The sequence below is a fragment of the Plasmodium sp. gorilla clade G2 genome (assembly GCF_900097015.1).
Source record: "Plasmodium sp. gorilla clade G2 genome assembly, chromosome: 14".
NCBI lineage: Eukaryota > Apicomplexa > Aconoidasida > Haemosporida > Plasmodiidae > Plasmodium > Plasmodium adleri (nom. inval.).
Genome location: NC_041706.1, coordinates 967,501 through 987,817, shown reverse-complemented (window position 1 = coordinate 987,817; position 20,317 = coordinate 967,501). Strand labels below are relative to the sequence as shown.

General features: G+C 18.8%; 3 protein-coding genes and 1 pseudogene across 3 annotated transcripts in view, besides 1 other annotated feature; 3 read left to right on the top strand and 1 right to left on the bottom strand.

Moving 5' to 3' along the window:
• Positions 1–64: 64 nt before the first annotated feature.
• On the bottom strand, positions 65–6,539 carry PADL01_1426600 (annotated as a pseudogene).
• Positions 65–6,539: a sequence feature (conserved Plasmodium protein, unknown function, pseudogene).
• Positions 6,540–9,290: 2,751 nt separating this feature from the next.
• On the top strand, positions 9,291–12,749 carry PADL01_1426500 (phosphoenolpyruvate carboxylase; the record flags this gene model as incomplete). Its single annotated transcript, XM_028684537.1, has 1 exon — positions 9,291–12,749. The coding sequence occupies one exon, from the start codon at positions 9,291–9,293 to the stop codon at positions 12,747–12,749; it is 3,459 nt and encodes a 1,152-aa protein (XP_028540605.1).
• A 596-nt stretch (positions 12,750–13,345) lies between these two features.
• On the top strand, positions 13,346–17,728 carry PADL01_1426400 (conserved Plasmodium protein, unknown function; the record flags this gene model as incomplete). The annotated part of the gene is made up of 1 exon (XM_028684535.1): positions 13,346–17,728. One exon carries the CDS (start codon positions 13,346–13,348, stop codon positions 17,726–17,728), a length of 4,383 nt encoding a protein of 1,460 aa, XP_028540604.1.
• Positions 17,729–18,585: 857 nt separating this feature from the next.
• The window catches only part of PADL01_1426300 (ATP-binding cassette sub-family G member 2), a gene marked incomplete at both ends in the record, with an annotated part of 1,983 nt that continues 251 nt past the window's right edge, over positions 18,586–20,317 (top strand). The window contains one exon of the mRNA XM_028684534.1: positions 18,586–20,317. This exon is cut by the window's right edge and continues 251 nt beyond it. Coding sequence (XP_028540603.1) covers positions 18,586–20,317 — 1,732 coding nt within the window.

Sequence of the window (20,317 nt, the reverse complement as noted above, 5' to 3'; positions counted from 1 at the left end):
AATAAACACACACATATATATATATATATATATATTTATTTATTTATTTTTATATTTTTACATATTACAAAAAAGAGGGTGTTTTAATAAAAGAAACGGTTGTGTCCATTTGGTTAACACTACAATACATTCTTGTGGGACTGTTATACATTTGACTATGAAAATTATAATCGACATAATCTATAATACACTCTTGAATATTTTGTTTTTTATTATTTGAATGTAATAGAAGTGATAACTTATCCTTATTAAGCATATTATTTTCTTGATTTGATTGAGAAGATAATAACATGGTTTCATTTTTTTTACTTTTTAAAGAATTTGCAAAATTTGGATGATATGCATCATTATTTATAATATCTTTATTATGTTTACTTTTCATAGTTCTATGAAAATTTCTTGCTGATATAGTTTTATTTAATCTTTGAAATTTCGAAGCATTATTCAATTTTTTATCATATATATTTTTATTATCATTTAGACTTACATTTTTAATAAAGTTGTAAAAATATTTTTCATATTTTGGTTTTATAAGTATTTCTTTTTCTTCTGATTCAAGGATCATATTAATAATTTTAAATATTTTCTTTTCATTTAAAGTATTATTAAATATCTTAAATAACCATATTCCTTTATTAAATAACTCTTCACATTTTTGAAATAAGTAAAATAATTTTTTATTAAAAATCATTTGATATCTTCTTTTGTATATTTTCTTAATAGCTGTTGAAAAGTTCATATCAGTATATGGAATTTTTTTTTGTTTTCTTTCTGGATTAACACAAAATTTTTTAAAATAATTTTCTTCTTTATTAATATTAAAACTATGACTATATTTTGAACGTCGTTCATTTGAATTTATATCTATGTTATTATCATCACTGCTATTTTTTTCTGAATTGTTTTTCAATGTGTGTATACTTTTTTTCCAACTATGAAAATATTCTTTTTTGTTTAATTCGCTTGTGCATTTATGTTCAGGGCAATTTTCTTCTCCTTTATTAAATGGATGTTTATCCTGTGTATTATTATAAATTATATTATTATTATTATTACTATCATTATTAGTACTATCATCATTATTACTATCATCATTATTATTACTATCATCATTATTATTACTATCATCATTATTATTATTATCATTATTATTACCATCATCATTATTATTACTATCATCATTACTCTTATATTTATTCTTAAAATAATCCTTCATAGGACATATATATATATTATTATTGCCCTCCCTAAAATTAATAAACAGATCATTATTTACAATATTATCATTAATTTTTGAGTTTCCTAATTGTGAATTGGTACATTTATTATTAGCTGCCATTAAAGATTTCAAAAATTTATTATCTTTTTTTTTCTTTTTTCTATGGAACTTTTTTATTATATGAAACATTTTGGCTAATACATCTTGTATTTTTCTTACAAATTAGAATTCAATATAGAATCAATAGAATACTCATATTTAACAAATTATCCAGATTTAATTCTCCAACAAAAAAAGTATTAAATGGACATTTCCTTTTTTTTATTTGATCAAAATTATCTTTTACATAATTAAATTTTCATTTTATACAATTATAACAATATTTAAGTACTTGTTCTGAGGTGTATAATTTGCCTATATTTATTTTATACCATTTCAAAAAATCATTAAAATGATATGTATCTTTATTTTTCATTTGAAGCATTTCATAAATTAAAGTAATCATATCATCTTGATCATTTACATTTCTTGTGCCTACGTTATTTTTGCTTATGAATAATTCCATATTATTTAATGGGTAAGGAAAAAAATTTGATATAAGTAATTTTTTTTTCTTACAATTTCTGATAGTTAAGGGCAAAGTATTACTTACATTATTATTATCTTTACAATTTTTTATATGATCTAATGTGCTAATATTATGACTAGAATCATTATAAACAGCAACACATGTGTTATTACTATTATTAAAATGCACATTATTATTGTAATACACACAATTGATATTATTATTATTATTATTATTAATATTATTATTATTGTTGTTGTTGTTGTTTGTGTTGTTATGGTTACTGTCATTATCATGCTCCGAATTTAGACAGACCTCATTTTTTACTAACGAATCTGTACTTCCTTTCATATATTCCATTTCATGATTCGATGAACTGTCATTTTTATTTATATTTTTCTTCCATGCAGCATCATTCAATTCACAAGAATAAAAAATATTCTCATCAGATATATTTTTTCTTGCAACAGTAGACGAACTACAGCTCTTATTAATATTATTATTATTACTATTATTATTAATATTATTATTACTATTATTATTAATATTAATATTACTGTTATTATTACTATTATTATTAATATTACTATTATTATTAATATTACTATTATTATTACTATTAATATTATTATTATTACTATTATTGTTATGAGATATGCTTGTATTCGTTTCATTGTCATTTATATTTGAATAACTATCCACGTTCGAATTTTCATTTATCAAAGAACTATTATCATCACTTTCAAGATAGGAACAACTTAGTGAATTTTTATTTTTTACTTGATTCTTCATTTCATTAATTTTAAACTGTTGTGTTGATATATTTAAGGCTTTAATATATTGTGAAAGCAAAGAACAGGAATATGAATATATATTAAGAGGACCATATGATAAATATAAATAATCATTAAATATATATTCTCCATTTTCATATTTCATTCTTAAATTATCAAAAAATTGATTCCATATATAATATACTGTTTTTATATTACTTGAATGACTTATTAAATAAAAAAATAATATAACAATTTTTTCTTCCTTATGACATAAAAAATATTTTTCTTTGATCATTAGAAAATCTTTTATAATTTGTTGCAATTTTTCTTCTGCTTTTTTTTTTTTCCAACATTTTTTTTTAAAATCTAAATATTCTTTCTTGTTCCTTGGTTTCCTGTATAATAAATTTCTTTTTAAAAAATGGGGGCTCTTATTATTACTTAAGAAAAAATAAAAACCATCATACATACTATATATATCATTGTTATGAGTATTGTTATAAATACTACTATTATTATTACTATTATAAATATTGTTATTATAAATATTGTTATTATAAATATTGTTATTATAAATATTGTTATTACAAATATTGCTATTATAAATATTGTTATTATAAATATTACTATTATTATAAATATTACTATTATTATAAATATTGCTATTATTATAGATATTACTATTATTATAAATATTACTATTATTATAAATATTACTATTATTATAAATATTATTATTATAAACGTTATTATTATTATAAACGTTATTATTAACATTATATATATTATTATTATTATTATTTGTGATGACAGTAGAACATCCACTATTTTTGTAAACATTATTATATGCATTATTATATGCATTATTATATGCATTATTATATGCATTATTATATCCACTATTATATGCATTATTATGTCCACTATTATATGCATTATTATATCCACTACTATATGCATTATTATATCCACTACTATATGCATTATTATATCCACTACTATATGCATTATTATATCCACTATTATATGCATTACTATATCCACTATTATATGCATTATTATATCCACCACTATATGCATTATTATTCTGTGATATAGAATATACATTATCATATTTATGTGATGCATCAAATATAGTTTTATGTACATTACTAACATCATTAATTCCTATATTATTATGTGCTAAAATTTCATGAGTATAAAAAGATTCATGATAATTATTTTTTTTTAAATATGAATTATTCAATATATTATTTATTTCATCGTCATAAACAAATTTGCCCTTACTCCACTTATTATTTTTCCACGGCTTATTATTATGATTATAATAATAATAATTATTATTGTTGTTATTGTTATTATCATTCCATTCATATATATTTTTTTTATTATTACTAAACATATTATTCAAAATTTTATCAATATAATATCTTGTTGAATCATCTTCTATATTGAAACAGCTAAAAGATGATATATTACTATCTCTTAACCATTCAGAATTTTTCATACATATATTTTGAACTAAATAATTCTGAAAAGACATATCATTATCATAAATGTTATCATAGTTATTATCACCGTTGTTATTATTATTATTATTATTTTGTTCATTATTTTGTTCGTTATTTTGCTCGTTATTTTGCTCATTATTTTGCTCATTATTTTTCTCATTATTTTGCTCGTTATTTTGCTCATTATTTTGCTCATTATTTTGTTCGTTATGTTTTTCATTATATCTTTCATTATTCTGTTCAATGCTTTGTTCATTATGTTGTTGATCACTATTATAATCGTTACTATATTTGTCACTAATTTTTTTTTTTAAATCCACTAATTCGTTATGATATAATTTTAAAATATTTTTTAACAAATAACTATTTCTTCCTTTATATTTATCATTGTTTATAAATCTGATTTTCCACGTATTCATTATATTTTTTTTTTCACTTTCATTCGTATCTAAAATTTTGTGTTGCATATTACTAATAAAATTTAATACATATATAGACAAAAATAAATTACTTTCATTTTTTGGTATATTTTTATGACTTCTTAAATTATTATATAATCTGTTAATATCTTCATATGTTGTTCTTTTCTTTTTCATTTTTATATGTTCATTATTTGATAAAGGATAATTATTATATGGTGAAGAATAATAAAAAATATTATCAGACATATTATCTTCTTCATCATCTGATAAAATATTTGTTAATATAATTTTTCTACGTTCATTTTTATCATATGTAGGTTTACAAAAATTATTTTTTACATTATATAAATAATGAGTAACAGTACCTATTTCTTCTCTAATTATTTCCTTTTCATTATGTATTTCTTTTTTATTTTGACTTGCATTATTTCCTTTTTCTTTGGCTTCATCTGCTCTTCTTTTCTGTTCATATTCATTATATTCTTTTTTTTCTATCGAATTTATCATCATATCATAATTATCTTTCACACTATTAGTATAATAACACAGATACACCTTCTTCCCATAATATTTGTTTTTTTTAATAAAATTATATATATGATTTAAAAAATAAATAGATGCTTCTTGATTATTCTTTTTATTATAAAACAAATAATATTTTTTAAAAATATTTGTTTTCTTTTTCATTTTATGATTATTATTTTTATGATGATTACAATTATTCTTTTCTTTTCCAATCACTTTATTCTTTAATAAATAGTAGTTCTTATTTTTTATATTAAAACCTTTCCAATTATTATAACAAACATGCGGTTTATCAATTAAATATATATTCTTTAAATGAACATTAATATTATATATATTTCTACCTTTTATATTAGATAAATGTAAAAATAAACAAAATAATGCTACTAAATGGTCAAACGTAAATGATTTAAAATAATTATAATATTTAAAAGAATGATAATTTACTTCAAAACCAACACCTTTATAAATAGATATATAATTATTTTCTTTTTCATAATTATTATTACAAGTAAAATTCTGAAGACTTTTATTAACTTCTTTATAATCATCACTCATTATACTATATTTATGATTAGGTTTAAAAGGATTTATGCACTTATAATAAGTATAATCACTAGTATAAAAATGACCTTGATATACATGTGCATTCTTATCAATTATAACAAATGTCGGTAAAGAAATATCTAACTCGCTTAAAGCTAATTTTAAACTGTTTAAAATTAAATTACTGATTGAAAACTGATCAATATTTATGCACTGTTCTTCTTCTCCATTAATTTTATCAGTGATTTCAAGTTCTACATATTCATTAACTACAAAGGGGGAAAATATATATATATATATATATTTATATATATGTATATACACAGGGAGACGAATAAACATAAAAAATATGTACATATATATATATATATTTATTTATTTATTTTTAATGTTACCGAAAAAAAATCGCTGTATTGGAAATGTACGGGCTGGGAACAAGGTTATTTCTGAACAGTTCAGGTTTCCATGTAAACAATAAAATGAATTAACAATACTAACATTTTTATTATAAAATGAAGAACTTGCATCATTATTATTATTACTATTATTACAATTATGAATAATGTTACTACTGTTACTATTATTGTTATTATTGTTATTATTATTATTATTATTGTTGTTGATATTATTGTTATTATTGTTATCAAAGGGTATAATTTTTTGACATTTATTATATGGGTAATATACATAATTTAATTTTACACCATATTCTTTCTTAATACTTTTTTTTAAAAAGTTACAAGTGTCATCTACCGTTATTATTAATGATAAAGGAGCTAACGGTTTTTCTCTTTTCTCATTATTTATAAAAGCATATTTTTCTTCATATTTTCTTTTAGTTTCTAATATATTTAATTTCTTTAAACTTACTAAAATATCTTTAGTAAATATTTCAAAATCACTAAGTCGTGTAAAATCTGTATAATCATCCGTATAAATAGTTTCTATTTTATTCCTTTCTATATAATTCATTCTTTATAAAAAGTATAAATATATATATATATATATATATATATATTTGTTTATAAATGTAATTCTTATTATTTTTATTTTTTTTCTGCTTTTAATTTTATTTATTTTTTTTACTTCATAATTCTTCATATATAATATATATATAATATATATATATTCTATAAACAATTCAAGTTCAACAATAGTTGAAAATTATCATGATTTTTTTTCATTTTATAATTTAAAAGAAAAAATATTATAATAATAGAGAAAAAACAAAAATAAATAAATAAATAAATAAATAATATATATATATATATATATATATATAATGAATAATAAAAAATATATTTATATAATAATATTAAAAAAATATATATATTTATATATTATTAAATAATTCTTTTTTATATAATCTTCAATAATATTTTTTTTATTTTTTTTCCTTATTTGTAAATCATTCATTTCAAAGCAATAAAAAAAAAAAAAAAAAATGGTAAATATTTGATATATATATAATATATATATATAATTTATATATATATATATATTTATATAGGTATATTTTCTTTTTAAAATATTCATTAAATTTATATTCCTTTTTTTTTTTCTTCTTCATTATTTCCTTTATATTTATATATATAATTTTTTATATATTCATATTCATATTGTTCTACATATATAAAATATAATAACATATTATGTTTTATTATAGAAATCACATGCTTTATTTTTTTATTACCACATTATTTATTAAATTTTTTAATATTATAATTCTATAACAAACAAAAAAAAAAAACTGGTGCTAAATTTTATTTTTTATTTATTTTATTTTATTATATTTTTCTTTCTTTTATATTTATATAAATAAATATCATTTAATAATAACCTTATAAAAAAAAAATATATATAAATGTAATAAAAAAAAGAATAAGAGAATACCTTTTTCTTATAATGAAAACATATAATAATATTATTATATTAAATAAAAAGAGAATATTTATATAAATATATATAAATTGAATGGGTAAATCCATTTTTTTTTTTTTTTTTTTTTTTTTAATCATGTATAGAAGTTATATTTATTATATATATTGAAGAAATATTATAAATAGATAAATATATATAATATATATATGAAAAAAAAATAATATTAAAAAAAATTTTATATGGTAAATATATATATATTTATATATTTATATTTATATGTGTTGCTACAAATTAGTGTTTGTTAAAGTCATTGTTTACAAAAAAAAATAATACAAATAATATGTACAGAAAAACAAAATAAGTATAATAACACCTTAAAGAATGTTTATATTTATTCATTTTTGTTATACAAAAAAACTTAAAGATAATTAAAAGAAAAAATTTAATTTAACCGAAAAAAAAAAAAAAAAAAAAAAAAAAAAAAAAAAATCCAGAATAAACAACATAATTACATTGTATTATTATGTATACTAAATAATTTATATAATATCATATGTTGTTTATATTTATTATAATAATATAAAAAAAAAAAAAAATTATGTTATTTTCTTTTTTATTTTTTGTCTTTCAAATAAATGATAATATAACATTTGTGTCTTTCTTATAAAAGTTATATATATATATATATATATATATATTTATTTATTTATTTTTTGTGTCTTATTTTATTATTTTATTTTATTATTATTTTTTTTTCAAGTAAATAATTTTTATATGTTGGATAGATTTATTTTATAATTTTATTTGATCTGTGTTTTAATATATTCCTACAATTATTCTTATTTATTTATTTATTTATTTGGGTAAAATTGAAGAAATATATCAATTATATTTATAAGGTTGTTTATCAACTCTACAATAGAAGGAAAAAAAAAAAAAAAAAAAAAAAAAAAAAATTTATATATATATATCATAAAATATATGCACATATTTATATACTTTTAATAAATTTGAATTCCTAAAATTTTATAAAAAAAACAAAATAATACATATATAAACTTACACTTATTAATATATTATGTTATAATATGTAATGTCTTTATTTATTTTTTTTTATATTTACATTGAATCTTTATATATTTATCATTATTTTATATTATTTTATTATAAAAATATACATATATATATATATATATATATAATATATATATTGAATTTTTCCGTATTTCCAGATATTTTAAAAATACACATAAATATTATTCATATGTATGTATTTTTTAATGTTTTATCTTTTGTGAAAAATTCTGGAATTTTTTTTTATTTTATTTTAAATATATTTGTTTTTACAACATTTTTAACGTATTTTATTATATATATTATATTATATGTATTTTTTTTTTTTTTTTTTTCCACCACCACCTCTGTTGTCATTATATTAAATGTAAATATTTGTTTTAATGATTTATTTTTTTTTTTTTTTACTTTTGTATTTTGTAAAAAAAAATAATAATAATAATAATAATAATAAATAAATATATATATATATATATATATATATATATATATATATATATAATATATATATTTTTGTATATACATAATTATACAGATCAAAATATATAACATATACGTGGACGTTTTCATACTTGGTTCTGAAGAAAAAAAAAAAAAAGTTACCCACTTTTGAGGTGTGCACAATAAATTGGACATTAAGAAAATATACATTTATATGTATATACACTGAAGGGATATATATTTCCCTCTTCTCAAAAAAAAAAAAAAAAAAAAAAAATTATATATATTTATATATACATATATATATATTAATTTTAAGTTTTGCAAATGAGCAATTATAACAATTTCATTTATTGTAGTGGTACAGAAGATGACCACGGGCATAATACCGATAATGGAGGAAAAGACGATGAAAAATTAAAATTTTTGATTGAAGGAAAAATGATAGAAAAGATAGGGTGTGTTGATTTTATAAAACCTTTAAAAGATGATATAAAAGCATTAGATTTTTTATTATTTGATATGTTAAAAGATAATTTACCTAATAATTTATTTGAAATCTTATGTACTATTCATGATTTATCTGAAACATATAGTGAAAATCCAAATGATGATAATTTTATAAAATTAAAAGATTGTATATATAATTTAAAAGATGAATATTTAGGTACTATTGTAAATGCCTTTGGACATATGTGTGTTATATCTAATTTTGCAGAATGGGCTCATAGAGGAAGACGAAGAAAAGCATTTGATAAATCTTTTATACCTAATGATAAAATATATGGATCAGTTAATGAAACCTTAAAAGGTACATTTAATATTTTAATACAAAATGGTTTTCAATTAAATGATATATATGAACAGTTATGTAACCAGACTATTGAATTTGTATTAACTACACATCCAACACAAGCTATTCGAACATCTCTTTTAAAAAATTATATAAGATTAGGTGAATTATTATTAAAATTAGATAATACTGATAAAGAATTATATAAAAAGAAATTATTATATGATAATTTAAAAACGAATTTATTATCATCTTGGAAAACTGATGTTATTCGAAGAATAAAACCAACACCTATTGATGAAGCTATATCTTTAGTTGACATTGTTGAGAATTGTATTTTTTATCGTATACCAAATATTATAAGATATATTGATAATGTGTTATTTGAATATAATTTACCACCTGTTAAATTAAATTCTAAACTTTGTATTTTCTCATCATGGGCAGGAGGTGATCGTGATGGTAATCCATTTGTATTACCCGAAACTACAAAATATGTATGCTATATGAATAAAATTAGAGGATGTGAATTATTTATTCCTATGATTGAAATATTAATTCGAGATTTAACATTACATCATTGTACACAACATTTTAGATCTTATGTAAAACTTTTAGAAGATGAAGTTTCAGAATATATATTTGATAAAGATCATAAATACCTAGCCAAAAAATTTCAATGGTTTTCTCCTTTTTCAAAATCAAATAAAAAAGAAATATATCGTAGAGCTTTATTAGTTGTATGGGCAAAATTAAAAAGTGTAGTTGAAGTTTATAAATCATTAATATCAAATCAAAGAGTTGATGAAGATTATAAAAAATTAATGTTTCATAATTCTGATGAATTTGAAGAAATTTTATTAGAATGTTATAAAAGTTTAGTTGAATCTGGTAATACATTAATTGCAGAAGGATATTTAAAAGATGTTATTAGAAATGTTAAAATTTTTGGTTTACATTTAATGAAATTAGATATAAGACAAGAATCTGAAAAACACATATCTACAATGAATTATATATGTCAGAAATTAAATATGAAAAAATATTCACTTTTAAATGAAGATGAAAAAATGAATTTCTTAACAGATATTCTTAATTCAAATAGACCTTTAATACCAAAAAATATTGAAGAAGAAGAAGATGTTCCAAATGATTTTATAAATGTTATAAAAACTTTTGATGTCTGTTCACAAATTGAAGATAGTGCATTAGGTGCATATATAGTTTCGATGTGTACAAATGCTTCTGATATTTTATTAGTAGAAGTATTTCAAAAAGAAATGAAAAAAGGTACTCAAAGAAAAACACAAAGAGTAGTACCATTATTAGAAACTATTCAATCATTACAAAACTCCTCTGTTATATTAGAAAATTTATTAAAAAATACATGGTATCGTAAACATTTAACAACAAATTTTGAAGATAAACAAGAAATTATGATTGGTTATTCAGATTCTGGAAAAGATGGTGGAAGATTAACATCTGCATGGGAATTATTTAAAGCACAAGAAAAACTTGTACATATAGGTAAAAAATATTCTGTAGAAATACGCTTCTTTCATGGTAGAGGTGGAAGTGTAAGTAGAGGTGGTGGACCTCAACATTTAGCTATATTATCTCAACCTATTAATACTATTAAAAATTATTTAAGAGTTACTATACAAGGTGAAGTTATAACACAAGACTTTTGTTTAAAAGGTATGGCATTACGATCTGTTGAAATATATATGAGTGCTCTTTTAAAATGCTCATTATTAAAAAATACTCTTGTTATAAAAAAAGAATGGAGAGATTTAATGGATGAAATTAGTGAAATAAGTACAAAAGAATATCGAAAAGTTGTTTATGAAAATAAAGATTTTGTTAAATATTTTAGATGTGCTACACCAGAAATTGAAATAGGGAAATTAAATCTAGGTTCAAGACCATCAAAAAGAAAAGAAGGAAATGTAGAATCTTTAAGAGCAATACCTTGGGTTTTTTCATGGACACAAAATAGAATGCATTTATCTGTATGGTTAGGTATTGAAAAAATTTATGATTATTTATTAAATAATAATAAATTACATATTATACAAGATATGTATACACATTGGCCATTCTGTACTAGCTTTTTTAATTTAATTAGTATGGTTATGGCTAAAGCTAGTATACAAATATCACAAGAATATGATATTCTAGTACCAGAAGAATTAAAATATATTGGTGTTCTATTAAGAGAAAAACTTAAAAAATCTATGCAACTAACATTCCTTGTGACAAATGAAAAAAAATTTTGTGATAATGATCAACTCACCAAAAGATCTATTGAATGTCGTACTAAATGGGTAACTGTTTGTAATTTGATACAAATACAAGCACTTAAAAGATTAAGAGAAAAAGAAAGTAAACAAAAAAATGAAAATAAAGATGAATTTCTTAATAAGGATAATACTAGTCATACAAATATTACACACAATTATAAAATTTTTGAAAACACATTACGACCTTCAACAAATGAATGTACAGATAAACAAAATATAAAACAAGATAATAAGCAATTGAATAATAATATGGAAAATAATAATATCCAAAATGATAATATTAATGATTTAAATACTCTTAAAACAAATTATATAGAAAATTATAATTTTAAAAAAGAAAAAGAATTATTTAATAATGATGAACAAGAACATATGGAACCTATAAATAAAAATAGTAATGTTCGTATTAATTCTTATTTAAGTAGAAAAAAAAAAAAATTAATCAAAAATCCTAAATTCCATCCATTAATTGAATCACATTCATATGTATTCCCACAAAGTGAAACAGAAAATGAAAGCTTCTTTGATTATGTTAAAAATATAGATTCAAATTTTGAAAGAATACCATCAAGAACTAATGTTTCTACATATGATGAGGCTACAAACAAATTTATTGATTACACTTCGCTTAATGATGCATTAATAGTCTCTATAAAGGCCATAGCAGCAGGAATGCAAAACACAGGATGATCACAAATAAATATAAAAATAAATATAAATAAATAAATATATATATATATATATATATATTTATTTATATCTTTATAATATTGTGTAAATGTATTATTCTTTATTCATTTTGTAAATCATTCTTTTTAAAATTTTTTATTTTTAAAATTTTTTATTTTTTAAAATTTTTTTTTTCTCAATACAACAAGTAGTTTACATAATATTATTTAAAAATTTTTTTTTTTTTCTTTTTTTTTTTTTTTTTTTTTTGTACTAGAATGAAAAAAAAAAAAAAATATATATATATATATATACACATACATATAATATATATATTTATATAACCCTTTTGTGGTAATATAATGTTTATGTGTAAATTTTTTTTTTTTATTTAACATATTTTACAAAATAATTATTGCAAGTTTGTGTGTAAGAATTTAACACGGTTATAAAACCATTTCAGATCGTATAAAATGTAACTATAATATTTTTCTTTCAATATGTTAATTATAAGTCAACAAAAAAAAAAAAAAAAAAAAAAAAAAAAAAAAAAAAAAATTGATTGTATCATATAGTTGTGAATTATTTTTTTATGTTTTTTCCTTTTTTTTTTTTTTATGATGTATTTGAAGAAAGATAAAAAATTGTTTGATGAGAAATTAAATGAAGAATTAACAGAATTAAAAGATTATGGTATTATTCATGATGTATTATTAAGGTTGAAGGATGAAAAAAGGAAAAAAAAAGAAAAGAAAAAAAGAGGTTATTTATTTAATTTAATAGAATTAAAATATATAAATAAAATATTATATGAATTATATATATCTAAAAAGAAAAAATGTATAAAAAATTTTATAAACATCTATGATGATAATACTTCTCTTCATTTTAATATACAAAAAACTATACAAATTGAAAAAGGCAAAAAATATGTAGCACTTGCACGTATAGGACAGAATGTTCATATGAATAAAAGTCTTCATTTTTTAAGTGATGAAAATAATAATTTTTATATTTTTCATAAAAATAATTATTATGTGAATAAAGAATTATTTGAAATAAAAAATGATGTAAGACATGTGAGTACTTCTTCATATATTATTATATTTTATAATGAATTATCTGATTCGAGAGGAGAAAAATATAACAGTTGTAATTATAAGAAAGAAGAATATAATAATATAAGTCATAAGAGATATTATGAAAAATGTATGGATGAAAAAAATAATATTCTTACATATATAAAAGAAAACCAATTAGATGATATAAACAATAATGATAAAAAAAAAAAAAAAATATATATATATATGCATACTAAAAATAACGGATACATTAATTACACTTATAATAATTTTATACATTGTGATAATAATATTTTTGTCAATAATAATGATAAACAAATAAAAAAAAATGGAGATACCAAAAAATTTGTTGATTATTATATGTTATTTATAAATTATGAAAATAAGTCTATATGTCATATGTCCTTTATAATAAAATTTAAATATATTTTATATAGATTATTACATAATGAAAAAAAGAGACACAAATTTGTTATTAATAATAATAATAATAATAAGAAGAATGTATGTAAGAACCATAAGATATATAATACAAAGGGTGTTGAAAATTATACAGTAGAAAATAATAATATGAAAAATAATTCCATAGATGATATGAACATTAGAAGTGTTCGTAATTTTATTAGAGATCGCAAAAAATATAATAGATATAATATTTTTGCTGCAAATTATTTGAAATATTCTTTCAATAACAAAAAAAGAAGTAAGTGTTTAAAAAAAGGGAGACTCCAACATTCTTTAGAACGCATTGCATTGTGGTTATTACCTGAAGGTGGTAAAAATAAAAATATAAAGACAAATAAAAATATATGTCAAACTAAAAAGGATGGAAATATTATTTGTAATGATAATATGAACTGTTATAATACCCTTTTTTGTAATTATGAGATTTATATATACCACAGTGATATATTAAAGAGAGAAAAAAACATCTTTGTAACATTTAATAATATGAATCAATGTTTTTATATTTTTATATACCCATATATAATATATTTTAATAAATACAAATATGTACTATCACATGTGACACCTAACTTAAAAGAGAAAAATAAAAAAATAAAAAATAAAATAAAAAATAATAATAGTAATAATTTTTATTTAATTTTAAAATTTGTAGTTGAGCTATTTATAATTTTTCGAAGTATGTATAAGAAAAAAAAGTTAATAAACAAATTGAAAAAATATCTTTCGAATAGAACCCTCAAGGGATATATAAATTATCATAGTCTAAATAATATGGAAAAAATTAATAATAAAAAGAATATTGATATATGTAATTATATATACATTTACACATTCTATAATATTATGGAAAATTTTTGTTTAAAAGAAAAGAATTATAATATACATAATAGATTATTTCATAAAATAAAAAAAGTGATAATGAAATATGCCAATATAATACATTCAAATAATATTTGTATAAAATTTATACAAAATAAATTAATACGAATATGTAAAAATGTTACAGATTTATTAAATTGGAATAATATGTTGCAAAATATTATATTATCATCAAATCAATATATTTATATATATTTTTTTTTATTAAAAAAAAAAAATACCAAAGAACAATTAAATATTTTAAAGAAAGACAATATGTCATATAATAAAAATTATTATTATAACAAAAGAAAAGACAAAGAAGAAAAAAAAACAAAAAAAAAAAGAACAAAAAAAAAAAGAACAAATTTTCATTTAATTAATATTTTTAAAATTACCACATCATATAAAAATAAAATATTAAATATAACAAAAAATATATGTTTATCTATATATTTCTTTTTTTGTAAATATAATACATTAACTCATTTTGAAAGAATATTCTTATTAAATCATTTCCAATATATATTAAAAAAATTCCCATATCTTTTTTTATTAATACATTTTAAAATTAGAAACAAGATAGATAATATCTTTTATATCAGATTTTTTCAATATCATAATAATATGTTTTTTATAAAATTATTCAAGGATAAATATCAAAGTCAATTAAAATTTATTAAGAAGAAGAAAAATAAATTATTAAAAAATATATGTTATTCTAATGAAGTAGAAAAGAAAAGATTTCTTTTCTTATTCAAAATGAACAAATGGTTATTGTATTTTTTTTTATATATAATGAATTTATATTTTTCAAAAGAAAACGTTTGCACAATCACAACAAGAAAACAAACAAAAAAAAACAAAAAAAAAAAAAAATATATAAATGAAGATATAAATGAAGATATAAATGAAGATATACATGTAGATATAAATGAAGATATAAATGAAGATATACATGTAGATATAAATGAAGATATACATGTAGATATAAATGAAGATACACATGTAGATATAAAAAAAAAATATATTCCAAATAATGAAAAGGAAGAATTGTCAAATGAATTTATTTATATGTATAAATATATTTTTTATAATTTTAAAAAATTTATATATAATATTAAAAAAGAAAAAAAAAATATTTATAAAAATTTGTGCGAATATAAAAACAGAAATTATAATAATATAAATACTGAGCAAAAATTAAATTTTATATGTATCAATGATAATAAAGACACTAATATGTGTAATGACAATGGTGATTATTATCAAAGAAAACAAAATTACCAACATATATCATCACAAATAGAACCTTTATTATCATCTGAATATATATCAAGAGTTATTTCTGTTGAGCATTTTTTAGATTTTAAATGTCCAAACATAAATTATAATAAACAAAATTATAATTCAATGAATATAAATATTAATCAAAAAAGAAGATATGAAGAAAAAAAAAAATTTATAAGTAAAGAAGCTATGAAAAAAATTTTCACTTTGAAAAATATGAAATATATAGTATCATCTAAATATATAAATAATCTTATTCATAAAAATAAAGATAAGGAAGAATTTACAAAAAAAAACAAAAAATTATATTTTCTGAATGTACATAATAATATACAAAAATCAAAGTTAATAAATATAATTCAATTATTTGAGAATAATATGAAAAATATATTATTTCAATTATTACATATAAAAAATAATCATATAAATGAAGAAAAGGATTCTTCTTATAATAATGATAACATATTTTCTCTTAATAAAAATGATGTTGATAAAATATTATGTTATAAATACAATCCAATTAAGGTAAACAAAAAATTATGTATTTTTAATAATATAGAAAATATAATTTTAAAACATAAATTAAAGTATCAAAAAAAAAAAAAATATTTATATATACAACCTAATATAATATATAATATATTTCATTATAATAAAAAACAATCTTTTTATAAATTAATTGAAAACAAACAGATTGAATCATATAAAATTACACCTAATTATTTCATATATTTTGTAAATGCTCACATTTCTTATTCTGTAAATATTTTTAATCATAAGTATGAAAAAATAAGTGCTTCCAATGATATACACATTTTAAATGTCTATAAAAATGATATAATAAAAAATCTATTTATTGAAAGAACAATGAATTTTTTTGAGAATATTTTGTTTTTATATCTGAGGAAATATGTTCCATTTGCACAGAAATATCAAATGACAAAGGAAAATCACAAAGAAAAAGAAAAAAAACAAACGAATAAACATAAAACAAAAGAACCATATGATAATATAAATAAATATTCACTCAATATTTATCAAATTTTTTGTTACGATATACAACAAAACCTTTTTCAAATAAAACAAATTTTTGACGTACAAAAAGAAGGGCAATTCATTTTAAACGTCTTTATATATCATGAGCAAAATGTTCTATTCTTTTATTCATATAAGAAAAATGAAAAACAAAATGATACAACAAATAAATCATTCTACAATCCTTTTTTTGTTAAATTTTTAGAAAATGAAGAATATTATGATGTTTCTTTAGACACTTCTACCATCAGAAAGGAAAAACATTAAAAATTAAAACTGACAAAAAAAAAAAAAAAAAAAATAAGTATATATGTATGTTTAAGGTTTACTCAGTTTGTTTTGAAAATAGCAAATGGAAAATATTATTTTACACCTAACATAAAAAGTGCATACACGTGTTATATGTAATATATATATATATATATGTACACACTTTTTTCTGTTTTTTTTTTTTTTAAATATCAAAACATTTTTTTTTACCTTTCCTAACGAATATTTATTTTTCCATATTGTTGAAATTATTGACCTTCTCATATTTCTATAATTTAAAAAAAAAAAAAATAAAAAAATAAAACGTTGTTAAATATTAAATGCTCCCTATATGATATATTTTTTAGTTCAAAAAATGGGTGGACAATGTCCATATAGGAAAATAAATAAATCAATACGATCATGTAACAAAAAGGAAACACATAAATAAATAAATATATATATATATATATATATATATATGTGTGTGTATCATATAAAATAATTATAATGAATATATGTCACATGTATATACTCCACTTGTATAACCCTTATGAGAATGTGTTTACAAAAAAAAAAAAAAAAAAAAAAAAAAGTTACATTCTCAATTTTTACCATTTTAACAAACAATAAAAATGTTGCTCATTTGAAAGAAGCAATATGAATTGATAGATAAATATATATATATTTTATATATATTTACATACATATGTATTTTTTTTTTTTTTTTATATATTTTATTATTATATACCCCTGATATACAACACTTATATGATCGTTCATGTGCCTACCTACACAATATACCCAAAAAGATATATAAAGAAAAAATACATATACATATACATATAAATATTTCAAAAATTTATTGATCCAAAATGGATTTGAAGGGGTGGATTTCAAAAAAAAGCTCTAACGTGTCATATGAAAAAATAAAATATGAATTTTCAAATGTAAAATATTCAGTGGATCATGGTAGATTAGAAATATTGCATGGCATCAAAGGTATATTATTACCTAAAACAATTACAGTTATAATGGGTCCCAGTGGAAGTGGTAAAACAACATTGTTGAATATTTTATCTATGAAAGTAACTGAAGGTGTAGAAGGAGAATTTTTAATAAATGATATGAATCGAATGAAAAATATAAAAAGACATATGGGTTATGTATTACAAGATGATTATTTTTTTTCAAGATTAACTGTATATGAAACTATTGAATTTACAGCTAAATTAAAATTAGATATTAGGGATAAAAAAAAATTAAATGAATTAGTTCATTCAGTTTTAGATATTATGAGTTTAACACATGTAAAAGATACTATAGTAGGTGATGCATTTATTAGAGGTATTAGTGGAGGTCAAAGAAAAAGATTATCTATAGCAAATGAAATATTATCTAATCCACCTTTATTATTAATGGATGAACCCACAAGTGGATTAGATTCATCATCTGCATTATCATTAGTTGAATGTATTCAAAGAATAGCTCAAACTTCTAATACAACTATTATTTCTTCTTTGCATCAACCAAGTAGTCAAGTGTTTTCAAAATTTGATAGATTAATTGCTATTACTAATGGTTATATTATATATCATGGGAAAACTACAGATCTAAATAAATATTTAAAAAAAGTAGGATTTATTTGTCCTTATGGATGGAATGTAGCAGATTATCTAATGGATATATTATGTAATAAAAAATTTGAAGCAATATTAATTGATAATTATAATAAATATTTACATTTCGATCATGATGTTGGATACTATATGAATGTGAAAGCTATTGATAGTAAAATTATTCATGATGATTATGATAGTATTATTGAAAATATAAATGAAAGTACAGCTAAAAATTCACAAGGTAATAATAAATCATCAACAAATATATCTTCAATAAATAAATCACCTATATTATCTACACAAGAAAAAAAAACAAGAGATCATGATATTCTTAAATTTAAAGCTGTTGAATTATTAATTTCATTACAAGAAAATAAAACACCTTATATTAGACAAAATTTTTTCTTATTAATCAGAGGTCTCAAAAAAATCATAACAGATGAAATTACAATTATTAAAGTTATAGATCTAGTTGTTATATTAACATTATTTGGTGTGTTATGGTTACATACATTTAAAGAAGAAACAGAAGAAGGTATAATAGATACTATTGGGGCTATCTTTTTTATACTTTCTTATTGGACTTTTTATCCAGCTTATCTATCTTTATATTCATTTCCATCCGAAAGAGAAGTAATAGCAAAAGAACGTAATATGAAAACATTCCAAGTTAGTAATTATTTTCTTTCTAAATTATTAGCTGAATTTATTTATTTTTTTATGATTATAGCATTCTGGATATTAGTAACACATCTTATATTATATGGGACTTTAAAATTTGGTATATATCTAAGTTATGCTTTTATCACTTTATTAAATGCTTTAATTAGTAGTTCATTAGGATATTTCATATCAACATTATTTGATAACTTTAGTAAGGCAGTTAGCTTTCTATCTGTAGTTCTATTAACTATGACTTTAACAAATGGATTCTATGTAGAAATAAGTAAACTAGATGTACCATTCAGATATCTACAATGGTTAT